The following is a 21,422-nucleotide window of genomic DNA, read 5'->3' on the forward strand; positions in this document are numbered from 1 at the left end:
ATGATGACACATACTTACACAAACGAATTCAATGTTGAACAAGCTCACATAGGAACACGAGGCATGAAGTATCTTGCTGTCATGTGGCCATCATGGTGTATAATCTTATCTCTAAATTGAATGAATTTTCGACTTGAAATTGCTACTATTTTATAGCTACAATAACAGTGGTTTCAGTACTTTATTCTTTCAACAGGCACAATTTCCTTTGCTCATTTGTTTTTCGGTTCCCTCCCCAAACAAAATCACACTGGGCCTGTCACCACTGTGTACCTTGGACAGACATAAGACCATTTGCCTACATATTGAGCTGGCAAGGAATGACACAACTTTCATCCAAGCGCCACATTACTGAATTATTTCATTTCCATGCCTGGACTGAAATGCCCAGCTCACCAGAGGTCTTTCTCAGCTTGTAGCTCCTCACTGCCTAGAACATATCAAAGAACAACTCTGCAGTATACGATGCCCATTGGCAGAATTACTCTGAGATAAACTAAGTCCCTGCTGTCTGTCTTCCTCCTCTGTATTTGTAGCTGACGAACCATTAGCTGATAAACAGACTTGTTCTTATCTCCTAATTCAACAGCTGATTAATCCTAACAAATATTTTTACCTTCCTACTTTATTTAGTTCAGTTGTCAAATAATTTTATTTCCTTTTGGAATGATACTCTGGAACTCCTTTTACAGTTGTGATACTATTCAGTTTAGCCTCATCAGCCTTATCACCAGCACATTTCTGTAATGCACACCAAGACATGAAAGGAAATACTAGATTGATCCCAAGTGTATATCTCCAACAGAACTTCAATAGTAGCATCTTATTAATCTCATAGTTTTCCTTCTTTAGCCAACTATCCATCTTGCCACTGGGGTACTGTACCTTCCCCAGCCTGAGCAGTAATTCCTAAACTGTAATAAGGAATGCTTTGCAGAAAATCTGATAAATACATGATATGTAAGCAAATCACTTCCAGCCAAGGCAAATGAAAATCTAGAGGTTGTTTTAGAGTGTGTTCATTTAAACCATTTGCCAGCAGCAAACAGCCAGTGGCGAGAGGTGGAAAGTAGTTTTAAGCCCCTGGCTTCCAGTGAGAGCCCGCTGGTACTACCCCTATAATATAACAGGTAATTTCAGATGCTAAAAGTGAAGAATACAAATTCTCAGTGTATTTATCACTATGCTATTTCTCACCTCACAAACAGGATAAAGGGTTAAAACTAATGAGCACTAAGAAGTTATAAAGTGTCCATGTTTACAGACCTCAACATACCCATACTTCTTACACTCCAAATGAAAATATTTATGCCATCATAATTTTTCCTTTGATACATTTTTCTACAAAAATCCAAACTTTTCTAAGAAATAAAAATATACTATAATCTCAAATATAATAATTTGTAAAGAAATGAAGGCTCTTGTCTTTTCAAAAAATTGTTTTAACACTTGTTAAATAAAAAAACCACTAGATGGAGCAACTATCTTATTTTAAGATGCCTTCCTCTTCAAAGGGCATCAAGTCTCTTTCAAATCTTCAGATTAACATTATACCCATAATAATAATATACCAAATAGACTTTCCTTGGAAACATTAGGAAGCATGTACAAAGTTATTTACTAAATGGCTAAAAAAAGTATCTTTGGACATTATTCAAGCACATTAATAGTACAAATATGCTTAAATTAAATGTTAAGCATCTCTAACATGTTTGCTGTTTAAAAACTTAACATGAACATTTTTTAGATTTTTCTACAATGCACAACTAACCTGTTTTTTCCCAGAATATGTAAATACCATGAAAATGAATGTTACTTTGCAACCCTTTCTCCTATTTACATTCTTTCTTCATTCTATAATTTCAGTGGTGTTACATTTATCTCTAGTCCTAATGCCTAATACATACTTTCAAGATTTTAATATACAGCTCCAAGTATTTTATCTGTCTCAGTTTCAAATTGATTCTTTTGGGAAAAGGAGCTTTTCTTTGCCCAGTAACAGAACCTAGCATGTGCCTGAATTACTATGACATTTTGAAGCATTACTTTTGAGGTAGTTTTAGATTTTTTGGGGAGGGCAGAGGTGGAATAAAAAAAAATGTAATCTGCTTCTTATCTATGCTCTCCACCACTTATGGTAAAAAGTTGTTTTAGGAGGCAAGAAAAATCAACAGCTGCTTCCCCATGCATTCATGTCACAGTGAATTGGAGCAATGGAAATGTGACATTCGGTCCCGTGTATGCTATTGGTCAACAAGTCAAATTGCTTCTTCTCAATTTCTTCAGTATAAATGGAGATTCTCATACTTCCAATCCTGCCAAAGTACTTGCAAATATAAAAGTAAAAAGCTTTCTAGAAAGTTTGATGCTTCAATCTTAGCTATTCATTTTTTTCTCCTCAGCTTGGAAGCTGGAGACCATACTCTTACATTAACTCAATATTCACAGAGTGGCCAAATTACTCTTTCTTCCTCCTTGAAGAGGTTTCTAGTATTTCCAAAATATGCAGTTCACAGAAAAGAAAATCTAGAGCACAAATCTTTCAAAATATGTGGCAATTGAGCTCGATGCATTTATTTCAGGCATAGTCTTTTACAGCAACAATGCTGACTAAAGCTTGAGAACAGATGAAAGAAGCTGACGAAACGTGAAGCATTATTGACTACCTCAAAAAAGCCCCAGTGTGTTTTTCCCTCCCAGGCCCAAAAACACCATAAAGGGTGTTGTATTGTGACAGCAGAAAGTAGCCAATGCAATCTGTTTATTCACCTTCAGAAGCCTCTGACAAGCCTTTGATAATTGCTAGGGGGGTTTTGTGTCAAACAAAAGTTAAACAGTACATAAACATCAAGTACTAGTCATTAAGTGCTCAGGGAAAATATTGAATGTAAACACACACACAGTATAAAACAATGTAGGAGAGGTAGGTTGAGAAACCCCATCCTCTTTTTTATTTAAAAAATCAAAAAGTATGCAGTACTAAGGGCTTTGCTTGCCCTTGGGTGAAGCTACAACTAAATACATACAAAAACCCCTGAAAGATCTTGTGACCATCAATGGACTAACAAAATAAATGATTGGCTGTTTGGGAATACAACCATGAGATTCTCCAAGCAAAAAAAAGTATTGATCAAAAAGGTGTCTAGTCACCAATGAGCATAGATATTTTAGCCGAGCATCCAAATTTTAAGATGAGTTTTCTTCTCCCATTATTATGTTTATACTTAGTATTGATTTACTTTTTCTTGTCTTTGAGAAAGACACCACCATACTGTAAAACGTATTCGATTCCAAGACGGCATTTTTACATATTAATTAATAACAGTAACAAAAATTGTTATTTTAAGCCATAATTTAAATTGGGCTTTCTAGAGAAGAAAGGTCCCTAAGTTGTTGTTTTTTCCTTTTTGGTCTGTTCAGTCAGAAATGCCAAAAAAATTATCTAAATAGAGAAATCCTGCCTTCAGATAACATAACCATCATTCAACCTGCTGCCCAGCTGTGGACATCTGTAACATTGTTTACTTTGCACACTACCATAATGTAGGTCTACTCAGAGGTATAACAGTCACATTGAACTAGTTCTCATGTGCTGGTACAATTGCATTGTTAAATCCAGTAACTTCTGCACAAGAAACGATAGTAAGAGCATATGAAAGCATATTAAACAATTAAGTCCCTTCTTCATTCTACAATTCAGATTTCTTTCCTGCCAGATTAAAATAAAAATCTAACCTGTGCAGCAATGAAAAGGACTCTGATTTTAAATATATAAAAGAAACCACAACTTACTCAATTATCTAAAGTCATTCTAGACAAAGACTGAAAACTAAAGATTTTTCCATCTTGGCTCTTATACAAAAATTAAATAGAAATTACCTGGTGAATGCCTATCTCTTAGATATCATTAAAATAAATCAAAATCTGTCAAAACCTAGTATGCATGGTAAAAAAACCCACTCTTTAAATTTGGTAGAAGATCTGCCAATAATATATCTACAAGCAATCACAGTCTCAAATTTGATAATATATCCTATTTTCTGTACAAGGATCAATCAAATTTACATATAATATTGCTATTTGCAGTGTTTTAAAGAGACAACAGCTAAAACACTTGAAGAATTTATAATTCTCAGTTTATATAAAAAAAGGGATTTCAGAACATAAACAATTCCCATAATCCAGCTACTTTTTGCCCTCTGGTAGTTTGCTTGCACGAAGATTATGAAGTCTGTAGTCTTCTGTATCACGCTTATTTTATTTTCAGTATTAAGGTAAATCAAAAGAAAATGATCAAGAAGGAAAACGTATGCTAACATCACATATACTTGAGCTGAGAAAGGAATTTCTAGTGCAAATTGGTTTCTGATTTCATAATACACTACATATAGCAAAAATTTTCTTGAAAATTGAATAATATAGACTTAAAGAAATCATTCTACTTAATTTAGTTTTAACTAAGATAATGCTTTCCTTTATAACAGTAGTCTTTTTTACTTCCTTATCAAGTAAGATCATTCCAAGAACATTCAATTTGGAAAAAGAAAAAGTGAAATGTTTTAAAATAACAATTATTGATATACTTCAAAACTGCAGGAAAATTTTCATTCTTAACTTTTCAATTTCAAAATAAAGAACATCACTATTTTCACGGTAGGGACCATGCTACAATAAAGGTTTACTCTTGCATAAAAGCCAACAGGGCCTCGATCCTGGTTCAGATCTTTGCACATTGGCAGTGAAACATTAACAGGAGTGCTAATGCTTATAATTTCTGTTAAGTAACAACAATGTCATCTAAGAATTCCTTGAAAACATTCAAGAATTGCAAGTCTGCTGATAGTCATCGCTGTGCGTTATTTTGAGTTCTTGGGAACATATTAGCAAAATAAAACTCTCACTACCATGGAATGGTAACCTGGGATACGGGAAAACCAGATTCCAAATCAGGACTTTGGAGACAGATTCAATTTATTCAAGTTAAGCTAGCAAAGTTACTTATTTAGGATAAGCACCTTCCATAGTAGTACTTATCCAGTTTAACAAAGAGGGGTGAATCACTCTTCTTACATAACATATACAGCCTTCTTAAATAACTAAGCTACACTAGAAACCTTACTTTTAGAATGATCAAAGAGATAAATCCCATTTCAGATGCTTATGTGTAAGCAAGTACCTATTTTTTCAATTATATAATCCTTCAATTAAAACAAAAGATTTTTCCTGTTCTTGGTATATTTCGTTCTTCTTAATAAGTTAAATACTATTTTACAAGAAAATACCTTATCCTTGTAAACACATTGAACTACATAAAGGTATTTTCTATGGAAATGAGACACCCAATGCAGTTTCAGGTCGCTTTCAGGACTTGAATCTGTTATCTTGGAATTCATGTTTATTTGGATATCAAAAAATATTTCCAAAACAAACATTACAGTGAACGTTTGAAGTCTAGCTTCTTAACACCTCATGACTTCAACTAATGTTTAACATCAGCTAAAAATCCCTTGTCACTTGTACTTGAGTTACACAGGAAAAAATAATGGTAATGCACATTTCACCAAATATTAATTACCTCTGCAGAACTGTTATTTCTTCTGCTGACCCGCAAGCACAAAAAAATATATGAACTTTAGAAACCAGACAATATCTGCACTATTAGTATTCTAACCATTCTTCTTAAAAATGTAAAAATCTGAGAATTAATGGAATGATTCTTGCACAACAAGTTTCAAGGCTACAGTCAAGTGGGACCCCCATGATGCCATACATAAGGACTTCAACTGACTATAATTACTATGCAATGGTATTGATGTAATTATTAACATTCTGTACTGCTAAATAGTTGGAATAGAAGCACAATATAATCCATAACTCATACTGAGTAAAGAATTATAATAATCAGTTTGCACCTCAATAAAGAGAACAGAAATATAATTTTAAGCTAAAAAAAGTATACAGCAAGCTATTGCAGTCAAATGACTGTATTTGCTTTTTCATCCAGGCTCTACCAGTATTCTCTCTCTGTCTCTTGATGATTCTCACCTCTTCCTAATTTCTGAATCCACAAGGAGTTGCCTTTTTTTGTGGGGTGGAGGTGGTGGGAGTTCCTCTTTAGCATGCTTAACCAGAATTTGTTCTCTTGTGGTCACCATAGTTACAGTTTCCATTACAGTTGTCTGTGTTACTGATGTCTGAGTGGTAGTGACAGCCTGCGAAATCTGTGAAAAGTATGAAAACAGAGGTCACACATTGTTGGAAAGCCTTCAGTAAAGATTGTTTGGAGTAGCAATAGAAAATAACGAGAAACTGCTCCCGTCTGATCATAGGCTGACCTTCAGAGAAAAACAACATTATACCCCACCCAAAGCAGATTGTTTTATCTGCCTCACGCTGTGTGAAAAAGATATCTGCAGAAGTCAATATCAAAATCAGGAAGGATTCCAATGAAATTAAGTCTCCCTGTAATATATGTTGAATGAAGAGAAGAAATGAATGGTCAGTTTTGTGATGGAATTGAATGATAGCAAATATATAAAATGTTACTATTGCTAAATGTTATCCTGCCCCCATTCTGAAAATTTGCTCCTTGAGAAGTGATAAAGGCATGATAATGGCACTAAATTACCAATTATTATTCTTACGATTAATAAAATTTTTGAAATAGAACGTAATTCATCATAACCTACTTGCATAAAAGGGCAGTTAACTTTCTGTCAGGAAATCTTAAATTAGAAAACATGCACTAGAAGGCAAATTAATTTTCAGCAGTTTTATTCCATAATTAAAAGCAATGTTAGGGAGTCATACCAGATACTAATACATATAATATGTAACTCTGTAAACACTACCAATCTAATGCATTTAACTTTCCCCAGTAATATGAAAAAAACCTCTTTATATAGCTGAGCTGCACTGGAAAAAAAAAAAAAAGATGAAGAATATTTTTTGCTCCTATTTGTTTGAAAGACACTGGTTGTACATGTACTGCCCATTTATACATCTTTCCATATAACACCAAACCAGAAACTTGTGACTTAAATGTGGGCAGCTGTTCTTAAATCCCTTAACTCATGAGAAATAGGTCACTTCTTTTTCTGGTTCTGTCAGATGATGGCTCATTTGTCAAAATGCTCTAGTTACAGCTCCAATGACCACCTCAGTTTAAGGGCAGTGAAATGGAAAATAAAAAGAAGAAGTTATACCAGGAGCATGAAAGGTTGTGCACCAGAAAAACCCTGCTTCTTTGTTTACTGCCAATACATGAGAATTAGACTTCCCAATTCAACAACAGAAATGCCAGTATCTAAAATTCCATGAAACTATAAACACATATATAAATTATCTATTAGTTCTTGCATCAGAAACTCAGTAAGAAAATTGAGTCACCTTAGTTATTGAGACAACAGTGTTTCTATAAACAATGGAGAAGAGGCATACTAGGTAAATAGCTCATAACAATGCCTTCTTTCATTGAAAAAAAAAAGTGGAATGACAAGGAAAGGGAAATACTGATAGAAAGCAGCCTCTTCAGAGAAGGTAACATCAGTAAAGCTAAAAAACATGGAAAAAATCCCCAAATTCCTGCCAACTTTGCTGAATCCTTCACATGTCTTCTACACAAAAGCCTTCCTGTTCTTTCTCCAGTCTTCCAGTGGAAATGAGGAGTAGGGAAGTCCACTACCACTGAACTTTTGGTGCTATTTCTTGCTTAGAGCAGTTAACTCAATGCTATGCTTCCACCTCTAGGAATTACCAGCTATCTAGGTTTTAGAGCAGAATATAGACTACTCAGAAGACTAGAAAATTGAGATTCAGAGCAGATTTTTTTTAAAAAAAATCTCTGGATTAATTATGTCAACTGAAGCAAGCTGCTTGTGACCTGAAGGGATTTAGTTAATGTATGAACTACCAAATTCTTTGGAAGAGAAAAACACCCAGTTGACTTTTTAATCACTACAATATCATGTATTAGTGCTCTTGTTTTAGTTCCCTCAACAAGATGTACTGATTTTATTTTTTTCCTACAGAAATCACAGTAACATTAAGTAAACATTTCCATATAGTTTTCTTGAAATCTTATACAGCATTCTTCTCAATTTATTTTTAATTAATTAGAGTGCAGCAGGAAAAGCAAGTCAAAGCTTCTGATGTCTAGCATTCTGTGAAATTTGAGGATAGGACCTGATGTCATCTTTCCCTGACTCTGCACCTTAGAACAAAAAGTTTTGGTTACAGTCTCTCTTTCCTCTTCTCACAAAACTCATATTACACAGTTTTATCCAAAAATCAGTGATAAGCAGCTTACGACACCCAAGGTCACACCCTGCCATGTTTTCATTTGCCAGTCAATACCAGGGCACAGTTTCCAGTGAAGAAGGTGTAACACAGAATAAACCACAGCTAGGGGACTGTAGGAATCATCTGCAGCATACTTCCAATTACACAGGAGTAGCAGTTTCAGCTGGAGATTGGGAACTGTGCTTCCAGAGCTGGCGATGCAATTACCATATGCTCAGAGCAGTCAAGTCACGATGCTGTGGGGGGTAATGATTTACATGTCAAAACAGTAAAGAAGTATTTTTCACGCTTAATCAACAGGAGTGGAGGTTAAATACTATGTACTTCAAAAGGAGAATGGAGATGTGAATTTGATGTTCATAATCATTCTAATTAGAGACAGGGTAAGACTAAAATGTACATTGCAATCTTACTCTGGAAGATGAAGCTGGTTCACATCTAAACAGTGCATGCACTTTAGTGAGTAAAGGACAACCCTTAAAAATATGAGGAATAAAAAGAAAAGAAGTAACTTTCATTGACTTCCCTGGGGAAAAAAGAAACCAAAGAACTGAAACAGCTCCTTAATCACTGAAGTGGTGTGTTTCATGTATTATTCAAAGATGGTCCAAATAATGACAGTATAGTTTCTTCATCCCTCTCAGTCCCTGACAATCAAATATGATTCTGAGAAGGGGCAATACAGACTAGGGTTTTAACCCACTAGAAAATCATATGGAAAGTGCTAAGGTGACTCACAAGGCTGCACATTAAAAGGCTCTCAAAATATAATGCTTGCCTGCAGTTTCACATCAGCAAGCCCATCTTAGGAACATGTTAAAACTCATCTCTTTCAGAGTAGACAAATTTAAATCTTTTTCATCCTCTACAGGCAAACATATGTACAATGTGTATCTAGCACTTCAGTAGTTTTATGTCATTTTATTTCTCATTTATACAGCAGCCTACCTTTAATATCATCATTTATTACTGCCTTTGGAAGTGCCCTCTGTCCTGATAAACTCATAATTTTCCTTTACACCCACTTTTGGAGCTGTCATATGTTCTTTGATGAAATTTATCTATGTGAGTGGGGAAGTTCAGATGAGGAATGGTGTTTTCTTTAGTTTGGAAAGATTTTCAGTACAATTTAGTGAAGCATAATCAACTCAGTAAAGCAGGGTTTAGAGTTTCTAGAAGCTATGCATCTAGTCCAAGCAAGTTGTCCTTGTCCTTGATTCCACAGTGTGGTCAATGAAGGAAAGCTGACATTTTCACGATGAGGACAAATTGCTTTCTAGAGGTATTTATCTCTCTCTCACACCCTTGCCATCCACTCTTGTAGCAGAAGCTTCAGACATGAGTTCTGATTAGATGCTTAAATTCAACAGTAATTAATTCAGCTAAATGTGGGAGGACTCACATTCTACTTTCTGCGCTTTTCCTTTGGGATGTATAACTACTGTCTATGTCTAGTTGTAGCTAGACAGCTTTGAACTGAGCCTGAGGTTGTCTCTTCCACTTAATTTCTTATTTTGTTAACAAGTCAATCATTTAATGACACTTTAGTAAGAGAAAGAGGTGAAATAACTAAGGACAAAAACATAATTACAAAGGTACTATGAGAATTATTAATCATAGAATCATTTAAGTTGGAAAAGACCTTTAAGATTGTTGAGCTCAAATACTGACCTAGGTCTGCCAAGTACACAGCTAAACCACGTAAAATTGATTTTGAAGTCAGTATCTAAGCTTGACAAATAAAATGTGCATTTTCTGATAGATCTTAGTGAAAAATATTCTATTTGTCACTCTCCCAAGTCTCTTCCTCTCCAGTTCACGACTAGAGAGCATAATGAGATATTGTAAAGGCAAGTTTTTTCTTGCAGCCTAAACTGCAAGAAAATGAGCTCTGTAATGAATAAATGTATAAACCCACTAACATTATCTGCCCTGCCTAAATAGAAACACGTGGCAAGAAGAACACCATCAGTATTTCATAGAAGGTACAGCTAAACTGTGCAACAGTGCCTTAGAAACTGGTCCTTCGGTTTGCACTGACTTGCAATGCCTCTACAACATGAAGCAATATGTCCTCAACAGCACACCAATTCTGTACCTAGAAAAGCGGCTTCTCCTTGGAGGAAAAGCTTATCAACTGAAGTGTTCTGCTATGATAACAGTTACACTGTTTTGGGAATCCAAAGCACCACTATCCACGCAGATGTATGACACATGCAGCCTGAGGACTGCTCACTTCACAAGGAGGCCATCTTTTCTGTAATCTAAGTTCCATTTTCAAAATCAGTATCTGCTTTTAGGAGTGATCACCAATCAAACAACTCTTGAACACTTTGGAGTGACTTACTAACTTTTTCAAATCATGTGACCCTAGCCATCCCCAATTCAAAAATGCATCTCTGGATTTTCCTGTGCACTGAAACCACAGGTTTCCTACAGCAAATATACAATAATTAAATAAAATTTTCAACTCATAAATGCTGTGTAGCACAAACTTCTGTTACTAAGTGAAATTGTGTCCTTCCCTTGTTTTCCTCCTTTCTGTTCTCTCAAACTGATTCTTCCAACTTCAGCTGATTTTTTCCAACCATCACAGAGCAAACTGAAATATTAGGGTATGATTTGATAGGAAGGTTATTGAGAGGTATTCATATCGTTACAAGAAGTATAGCAATTTTTATTTAATTAACCAGATATAAGTTGGTAGAAATAATATACAGCAACAAAAAAGGGCAGCATTCTCAAGGGAATTGAATCAAACTGTCCAGAACTATGAGACATCCTCTATGGACAGGACAGAGGTGTGTGGCTGTAACATTCTGCTCTGTGTTATCATTAAGAAGTCTTTATGTCCATTTCCATTTCACCAGTCACACAATGATAGCACAAAAATAACTCAATATTAGTGAGATAATGGAATGGGAAAAGTGAGCTGATTTGGGTTTAAATCCAATAAGAAAAAGATGCCGACAGAAGGCTAGGCAAAATAATTGGATATCTGTTTGGGTACTACACCAGAGTGTTGGATTTATCTGGTTTAAAACCTCAATTTCTTTCTCTAATACATTACAATTAACATACAGTGGCCAAAATAACAGCAAATGATATTTTTTCATTGGCACTTTAGTTACAGGTATGGATTGATTTCTTTATTTTTCCAAGAAGCTTCTCTTTTTTGTGGCCTCTCATTTTAATCTATAAATCAGCATAAGATACGCAGAAATAAAACAGCAATCGATTATAAACTTTTACTGCTGAAAAAGAGAAAAATGTTCACTTTAACTAGCAGATAGTTCTTACAGTAATTTCAGACTAAGTGCTATTCCACAGAGACAGCCATTAAAAAAGTGCATTATTATAGGTTAAAAATAAATTAACTGGAAAGGGTATTTTCATTACGGATTGTATCATCCCTGAAAACATGGTTAACAACCCAAGAAAGTAATCAACACTTTAAAGACAGATTAAAAACTAAAGAGATAAATAAAATTCTGGAAAGTTATATTGCTCTTATATTATACTGTCCTAAAAAATAAAATATGTCTTAAGCAATCATGCAGGGAAAAAAATTAAAACAAGATGACAAACAGCACCAAAACTACGTCAAGAGTTTGACTGTCAAAGAATAAAACTGATAAAACTATGGTTTTGACAAACCTGTTTAGAATTGCTCTCCACCTTCTGCACAAGACTATCCCAGCGCTGGGCAAAATTTTCAAGACGACTCTCCAGCTTTTGAGCTACTGCTTTATTTTTCACAGCTACAAGGAGATCTTGACTAAGCAACTTCAGCTTACTCATCATTTGCCTTTTCATTTCTAGATCTCCTTTTAGGATCTGTTAAACAAAGTAACAGAAGGAAGAACAGTAAATTATACACCAAAAAAAAACCCCACAGAAAACAAATCCAACTAACTTTGGAAAAATTCCTAAAGAGAGCATCGTAAAGAACTGAAAATGGCTAAGGGCTCCTATACTTCCATGCTGCTGTTACTGTAAAAAATGTTGGCAGAGATGACGGAGAGGAATGGACACAGTGCACTTCACAAGGCAATATAACATGGCAGGTGGAGCAACTCTGGACATCACAGCATGCCTCAGGTGGTGACATAAATCAAAAAGTTCAGAGTTGTGTGACACTAATAACCTTAAAACTGCACTAATGTTAACAACTATAGCAACATGTCAAACAATGTTTCTTTAAAGTTTCGATGTACTTTGTTATATATTGCATATTAAAACTCCCTGAGGAAAAAAAATATTACCTAGAAAAATAATATTTGACCCCAAAGTAGGATTAAAAAAACCCTCGAAACCTCAAGTAAAAAAATCAAATTAATGAGGAGCCCTTGGGAACCCCAGGAGCTCTGCTGAGTGTTCCAAGGACAGGGCCCTGCAGCTGGAGCCCAGGAACTCCTGCGTACAACCTCTGAGCTCTGCAACCTGCTGTACAGCCTGAACCCAGGGATGCTAACAGTCTTCACACCTCTACTGTGGCAAACTGCCAAGGAATCTTGAAATTCCCAAGATCCATACATGCAAACCTGTCTGTGAAGTAGGCTATTCACAGATCCAAGGATCATCCATAGCTCCAGTTCTATGGTTTTAGTTTTCCAAGCCTCAACTGGTTTACTCCATTGATTTCCATTCCTTAAGTATTCATTCTCTACACCCTAATCTGTGCTAACCATGGCTAAATTTTGACCTCTCTATGCAGCTGTGAATTGCATTCTAATCCCCAAGGCATGAAAGGGAAAATTAAACAAATGGTTAGACAACAGAATTTAGTCTACATATAGTTTCCTATAGCAATATCATCCAAAACTGTAATTAAAACTACAGCTCAGTAAAAAAAGATTCATAGTCTTTGTAATTAGTACTCTTTCTATTCAGATGTGGCATGAAGCATCATAATTACTAATGTTAGTTAGAGTTCATACCAAAATTTAAATTGGTATATCCCTAAGAAACGGAAGCTAACTTTATATTCAAGAATCTGTTTGTATAGTGGGAGATCTAACAGATGGAGGAAAGTAGATGTAAAACAGTTTATCATCTTAAATTTCAAGCATTGCTATATATGCAAAATATACCTTCTTCTTCTCCTACAGTGTCAGAAAAAGCTCATGTGGAAGCCACCATATACACTGACTAAAATAATTAAAAAATGGTACCCTGTGAAACATTAGTTAATTCTGAACAGCAGTTTTATTTCCAACCTCCCCGGCTCACAACAGCTGCATTATACACCCATGAGCTCAGCACCAATCCAAGATACATGGAGCACCAGCAGTAAGTGAAACACTAGAAAGAGAAGGATGCTAAAATTTTCTATGTCAAAGATACTGCTCACTACGACCTAATATGCTTTTGTGATAGATACGGTCAACCTCCAAAACTATACCAGGGGATTCTGTTCTCACATTTCCTTACCGAAAACCTGTCAATGGGTCATAATAACAAAATTATGCTCTATTTTTTTTTCCAATACAGGAATAGACTAAAAATACTTATGTTCAAGACCTAAACTACTAATACTAGCCACAAAATAAGTAATTTATCAATCTGGAAGACAAGAAATGGGAGTTTGCTTTATGAAATTAATTATCAAATATGTCAGTCATAACTTCTGTCAAGTCCACACCGTAAACCCTGATATTTGAATATTATAAAGTGATTTCCTTATTTGTTGGTAAAGCACTTCTACTATTTTATTGGTTTTAAGATTTTAATTATTACTGTTCTTCTTTTCCTTAAACATCATAAAAAACTTTCTTTGCTCATTGTAATAATCTAACCAGCAACATCCACTGTAATTTTTCAAGTGCTAAGAGATTTATTCCAGTAAAAAAATAGTGTAATATCTAATTTATTCTCTATAATAAGTATAAAATAATTGCATTAGCTGAAGCAGAAGATTTAACTCTATATTAATGGAACATTTATTATAAATAGAGATATATCTTGCATACCTTTGCAGTAACTCTCAATAGTTTTTACAAAAAAAAAAAAAAAGAAAGATGATCAACTTCATCTTACAGATTACAAAATGTAGGCACAGGGCATGAAAACACTCTATCAAGCCTGTGCCATACATGACAGTAAAATTTCACCCCAGTTCTACATTCTCAGTTTATCACATCTTCCAGCTTAGTCCACGCCCTGTTTCATCCTTTGCCTTGTGTAAGAATTCAAAGACAATTATAATGTCAGTGAATAAATGGTGGGTGGAAAAATTAGAGTTGTTTTAAGGAAACATTTTTAGAACTAGAGCAACTACCCACCAACATCAGGAAAAAAAAATAAAAAAGGAGAAAAGTCAATCTTAATATATGCACAAAGTAGTAAAGACTAAACAGTTTTTCTGACCTTTAGACTAAGAAGATCCCAGAAGGGAGTTAATGACAAAGAAGATAAATTTTCACATACAGATACTGAATAAATCCTTTGAAACAAACCACTGGAGACTAGTAAAACATAAAATTTTCTTGGGAAAACCAATTTTATCTGAACAAAAATTCTTACAGATATTACACATCCAGTATGTAAATTAAAAAGAAATCTGACTTGATATCAATTTTATCACAATGCTAGAACTGAGTGAATGGCTACGCTGCTCAAAATATATTTATTCTAATAATAATGAAAACGTAACTACTAATGCCGAGGGGAAAAGGAGACAGCATCTGTACCGGGTTTACATGGCAAGATTTTGGCAGCAGGGGAGCTGCAAGGTTGGCTTCTTTGAGAAGACACCAGGAGCTGCCCCTGTGATGGATAAAAGCAGTTTCAGATGGCTCCAAAACAGACCCACCACTGCCCAAAGCTGAGCCCATCAGTAACTCTGACAGTGTCTCTGCGGTAAAATCATTAAGAAAGAGTAAAAATGCTGTGCAGCAGCTGTAGGAGAGAGGAGTGAGAAAAACATGAAACAGCTCTGCAGACACTGAGGCCAGAGAAGGAGGAGGTGCTCCAGGCACCGGAGCAGAGATCTGCCTGCAGCCCACAGTGCAGACACCGTGAGGCAGCTGTGCGCCCCTGCACCCCATGGAGCTCCATGGCAGATCCACCTGCAGCCGGGGGAGGACCCCATGCCAGAGCAGGCGGATGTGCTCTGAAGGAAGCTGTGACCCTGTGGAGAGCCCACACTGGAGCAGGCTCCAGTTTGGGGACATTAATGTGATGTAAGAGTCATTTTATTTTTTCATACTGTGAACAGCATCTCAACAGACCTATTTCACTTCAGAATGCTTAGGGCCTTGTGGGAGGGCTGTAGAATTTCAAATCAAGAGTCATAATGCTAAATAGTTTAATAAAATACCTTCAGAAATTTCCTTTGGGCTTCAGAGATTGGCTAAAGAAAAAGACCTTAATCTTGCCAAGTTCTACATACAAGAGGGGCAATAAAAATAGACTGGAAGTTCTTATGCCATACCATAATATCAAAGTTAAAATTCTTAAGGTCTTACAGGAAAAAGTAATGCTGTAATTTCTTGCTGGAAATGATTAAACAGTTGAGGGACCAAACTATCATATCACTAAGAATATAAACATCTTCATATTATTGAAATAATATATTTTCATTGCCTCGCAGACTAACTTTTACAATTCATGAAGAAGCTGGCCTAGTTGTAACAGTGATTCTTAGTGACAGTTTCTCCTTCACTACATTCAAACACATGTCTACGTCCAAAATAAACTACACCAAAAGACGGGCCTGACGTGCACGTCAGGGTCAGGAAAGCAGGATCCCATTTTTCCCTATTTCTAAAAGCCAGTCCAAGAGCAGAAGAACATATTCTGTGAAAAAAAATTTCATGTGGGTCATGCACAAATTCCCCGTGATTCAGACAAGACTAAAATAGCAAATCTTCATATACAAAACTCCTGACAATTTGGCATTGTGTGAATGTAAAAATACGTATTCACTGGAATTTGGAGATGACTGCTACTAGATCTAAAACCTGACAGAGGAACTGCAAAGTAAACAATGTTTTTTCTGCTACAAATCAGACACAGGAGAGGTAGTGTTCCTCCAGCATACCACCAACATTTAAATAGTTAAACTATTGCATTATGAGTCAGCTGTTTGTAAAAAAATGAAGGTCACACGTGTAAAAAGATTAAGTCAGTATTAATAAACCCACCTGTTAAGGATGACATGCTTCTTGTTGAGGTTCAGAGCAATGGGGAAATCACTTTATTTACTCTGTTTTTCATTCAGTTGCATGGAAGATCACAATGATTTCATGACAATAATGCTTAATAATTTAAGCTGGCACAATAATTTTAACTTCATAAAAGTCTGTATTTATTTCATTAACCAACTTTATGAAAATACTACTCAAATGTTTCCCTCTTAACATTGTGTTTTCAAGCAATTCTGAAAGGTATCCAAAGTTGTTCTAGCCTTGACTCTTGCAAACCATTAATAGTCTGCTACTTCACAATTTGTGATAAACATTTCAACCCTCAGTACCTATTTCCTCTAGCAACCTTCTGAAATCCAAAGGAACTAATTTACTGAATAAATTTGAATTTCTTTTAATACATTTTTCTTCATGAAGTTGCTCTAAAGCATCCTGAGTTGCCTCTAATTTGTTATGCATTAGTAAAAGCCTGGCTTGAGGTCAATTTCGAGACTGCTTACATGTTAACATTCCTAGAATTTCCAAGAAGTATATACACCAAGGCAACAACTGACTATATGAAGTTTCTTTCCTTTAGAAAGAAGTTTACTTAATCCTAAGTAATCTTTAATCAAAATCCACTGTCTGTATTTCTAAATGCATATTTTTATTAATCCTTAAAGAGTTGCAGAAGGAAAAAGAAGGGAGGGGGAAAAGAAGCCTACATGTAGTAGCATAATTACAGCGTCTTAAGATTATGCTTAAGTCAATCTTTTGGGTCTTGACCTTTGGAGAAAAAAAAATCAACAAATAATAACTACTTAGTCATTCTACGAATCAATCATTTACTGCGAATTCTGGACCAGATAGAATGTAGTTAGAAATTAAATAGTCAATCTCTAAGATTACTTTATTAAAAATTTATACATTTGTATATGAGAGGATAAAATAGAGTAAGTTTTAAAAACATCACTTAAACTTCAGACACATCATGGTATTTTTATTGACCCAAAGCCCGAGTGTTTCTGCTTATAATACAGAATGATGAGAAAGACATAAATCCTAAATTAATTTTTGAAAACCTAAGTTTGAGCCTTAGATATATATAACCAAGATATGTATAGTCAATAATAATACATAATTAATTATTAATAACTCTATTAACAAAATTATTATTCACAAACAATTAATAATGGGTCATTAATAATAAATGAAGAATTCTTCATTCCTTAAAAATTCTAGTAAGCTGTAAAAACAAGTCTTGAAATAATGTCTAGGATACTCCCTCCCCCTCATTTGAAAAAAAAATATTTCTGTTTGAACAGAAGTTTATCAAATATGTTCCTTTTTAAAGCAATAATAATTTACCTATTTTAACCAAAACTTTGACATGACTGTTTCCTTTCCTCTAAGTGCACAGACATTCATCATTGCATGCAAAAATAGCACATATCTTATAATTTTCTTTACAAATGTCTTACTGCTGTAAAACCATTGGCAAGTCTAAGCTGTGACAAGTTTTTCACCTCTACAAGCACAGCATCTTTCTAGGCCAGTCAGACTTATATTCCCTCCATAAAGACAATGCATGGCAGAGTATTTCCTGAAGAGTGAGGTAGAGGACATGTTGAAAAGGGCACATTTTATGCATGTAACTAGATTTCTGATGTTGAGGTCTAGTTGCGAAGTAATACTAATTTCAACATCTCACAACTTTAAACCTTTAGCTTTTTCAAGTTCAAAGAACGTAAAACAGGGTTTGCTTTATGATAAGTACTTACTCATATGTCTTTGCACATATACTCCATCTCACACACAACATATATACCAACAGTATCAACAAAGAAACTTTCAGTATAAAAGTATACATATTTTTAAGACACCCAGATTCTATTTTAGTTCATAAGATTTTGACTTAAGAGGCAATCAAGAAAAACATCTGTATCCCTTGGTTCCTTTATTAGCAAGGCTATGGACCAACCTATTCCATCCACAAGAGTCAATGTCCACTCCCATAGCATGAAACAGCTGTTCCATTAAACCACATGGTCTGAGAGTGGGATAAAACCAAGTGCATTCACAGTCAGATTAAGAAAGTTGAATATAAAATGGAAGAACGAAAAATACATACAGCTAATTTGCTTAGATTGGTCAGCATTTCATTTTGATCTTCAAAGCCAGTTGTACGAATTTTGGTCACAGCATCCTCCTTCTCAGTAAGCCACGCATCAAAAAGGCACTGAAATTAAATTGGAGAGAAAAAGCTTCAGTCAGGTCTTTCCTAGTGCAATATTTTGAGGAACATTCCAATTTATAACTGCGGAAAACTACTCACCTGCTCTTCTGCAAAATGCTGCCATTTACGAAGAATATCTTGCAGAAGGACCCATCGGTCTTCCGTCCATCTGCAGATTGCTGCCCATCGCTTTCCAAAGTGCTAGAAAGAAACACAAAATAAAGGTTTGCATTGGTTTACTTTTTTTTTCCCCCTAAGCAAGGCAAACTCTTTATTTTTTTTTATGAAAACACTTTTCTAATTCACTTTTTTTCACTCTTATGCCCTTGAAATATGTTGCATATCAAACTGAAATGGATCTTTGCACTATTTAAAAAAAAAACAAAGTTGAAAGAATAGGAGAACAATAGATCCTAAACCAGAGTGTTTTCACACTAATCCACAGACACAGTTTTCTATTGTCTCTAGTACTACACTTTCAAAAAACCCCTCTGTTTCAAAACTTTATGATGCCCAAAACATAACGAATTGAAACATGACTATGATGGTTCAAAGATGAGGTCAAAGCAAAAAACTATTTGGTTTTTAAGTTGCACCATCAGTGCAGTTGATCAAAGTCCCTACCTCTTTTAAAATATTGCAGTGGAAAACACCCCAACTTATAGGCTAAAACACCAGCACAGGTTTCCCAGGTATTTGTAGCATATGCTATTACATACATTTTAAAATTACACAAAACACTACCTTCTTCTCTCTCCTTTATTTTAGTTGAAATCAAACATTATTACTTCCTTTTAAATTCCTACTAGCCTTTATTAAATAATGCTTAAGTTGAAGGAGGATATATAATACTGCTGTGATAGAGCAACAGGATATAAAACATTTATTGCAATGATTTACAATGACTTAATTTCCCATGAGCATCATATGCAAATTATTCATCTGTTCCCCAAAACAAACAAACAAAAACCAACAAAAAACTCCCCTTATAAAATCTGAAAGATATTCTATGCTACTGCATACTTATTTTTTCATCTACTTCAAAAGGACATCCGGACAAAAGGATAATATTTTCTTCCTTATTTAATATTTATTTAATCACTTTAGGATTCTTATGGGCCCCTTATAACTTGACATATTATACGATTCTATACTTTTCATATTTACATATTTTCCACAGAGATTATAATTTAATTTTGGCAGAAACGCAGCATTAAAGTGGTGGATTTTTAAAACTAAGAGATTGAAATTAGTACTCTATTTTCTACCAGTAATAAAAAATTTTATTTTCACTTTCTAGGAAATGAAAGGTAAAATTTCAGAAAGCCAATTTAATTTGCTTCAAAAATTTTACGTTAAAGTAAAAAGTCAGCCCTTGTCCTTATGTGGGATTTCAACTTCCCAGGTATGAGCAGGTCTTGGAAATCCCTGAAGTTTGTAGGAGATAACTTCTTGTGATAGGTATTCAGTGAGCCAACTGAAATAGTCTATTCGTTCTTTAACATTCCTCACTTATTTTGCCGTATTTTTACAAGAACTACCCATACATCATCTTCATTTAAAGGATAGTACCCTGAATAATATGAATATGTAATTGTGTAAATTACACTCTCAGCTCCTTTCCCTCAGCAGGGGAATAAGCCATCAAGCAGCATTTGATACACTTAATGCAGATCTCTTTCTAGCACAGACCCTGACCCTTGAAGCCTGGGGAAGCCTCTAATTTGAGCTAGTCCACAAGAGTCCTTAAGGGACCTGCTGTCTGCTGGGTATAATTAGAGGAAAAAATCTCCCTGCATTCACAGCTTCTGTACGTTATCCAGCCATTTCTCTGTGCTGAAGATAATATCCCACATTTTTCCTGTGGAAATGAGTCAGATTACAGCAACAGATTTGCCAGTACAGTCCTTTGATTATGCAGCACTAAATACAGATTTGAGTCTTACTTCGCAGCTGCCTTGGTAAATCTTTGGATTGAGTTTAATTGGGATCTCAGAGTTATAAGACTAAATAGTGAGTTCACAGTAGCAGCATAAACAGACCCTCTCAACTTGTCACATACTGATATATTAAGTAAGCAATGTAATGTAAAAGTAGTTTTAATATTCACGCTCACCTAGACTAGCTGTAGTCTCTCAAAGTACCTTGGGGCGACAGCTGTTTGTAAGAGAAGCACTGCAACTGTGTTTACTTTTATTTTTCCAAGCAAGGTTAAATTTTCTATGGATAATTTGTTTCAGAGGACACTTCTGGCTTCTATGCTATTAACTGCCTCTTAAATAGATATTTTTTTGCATATGTAATAGAACTTAAGAACTTCTATACAGTTCATTTGAGGTCAGTATAGATTCTTGTCATCCTTTTTGAGACTTAAAATCTCTAAAAGTTCATTTCAGGTTTTAAAAATTTTCTTATACAAACACTTGCAAAAATATAGAGATAGATACTTATATATATGAAAATACTTCAGGAATCGCCATCTCAAAAAGAAAGGTATAACTGAATTAATTACACCTGCTTGGAAAACGCATCTTTGACTATTACATGGAAATAACTGTTCACTTTCTTCCAAATCTGATCCTGACCAGTATCTCAGTGAGCCGGCTTTATTAAGCTCTTTTGTTTGACAGTGCATGCTCTTGTTTTGTTCTGCTTTTACAAATCAGACTGACAGATACATAATCAAGCTTTGAACTTTGCTCTATTGTGCTTTTTGTCAAATCCTCTAATGGTCGTGCCTGCCAACATGTTCTATC

The 21,422-nt window shown here is 34.9% G+C and overlaps 1 protein-coding gene across 12 annotated transcripts in view; it reads right to left on the reverse strand.

Moving 5' to 3' along the window:
• Nucleotides 1–21,422, reverse strand: part of DMD (dystrophin) — a 1,013,774-nt gene that overhangs the window by 705,470 nt on the left and 286,882 nt on the right. For all 12 annotated transcript variants that reach the window (XM_027688940.1, XM_027688937.1, XM_027688948.1 and 9 more), the window contains 4 exons: nucleotides 18,766–18,867; nucleotides 18,562–18,669; nucleotides 11,959–12,138; nucleotides 6,046–6,221 (listed from right to left, as the gene is read on the reverse strand). In XM_027688940.1, the coding sequence (XP_027544741.1) occupies nucleotides 6,046–6,221; nucleotides 11,959–12,138; nucleotides 18,562–18,669; nucleotides 18,766–18,867 (566 nt within the window). The remainder of the gene's footprint in view (nucleotides 1–6,045; nucleotides 6,222–11,958; nucleotides 12,139–18,561; nucleotides 18,670–18,765; nucleotides 18,868–21,422) is intronic.

This window comes from Neopelma chrysocephalum, unplaced genomic scaffold (genome assembly GCF_003984885.1).
Source record: "Neopelma chrysocephalum unplaced genomic scaffold, ASM398488v2 Primary Assembly neopelma1_76, whole genome shotgun sequence".
In the NCBI taxonomy this organism is placed as follows: Eukaryota; Metazoa; Chordata; class Aves; order Passeriformes; family Pipridae; genus Neopelma; species Neopelma chrysocephalum.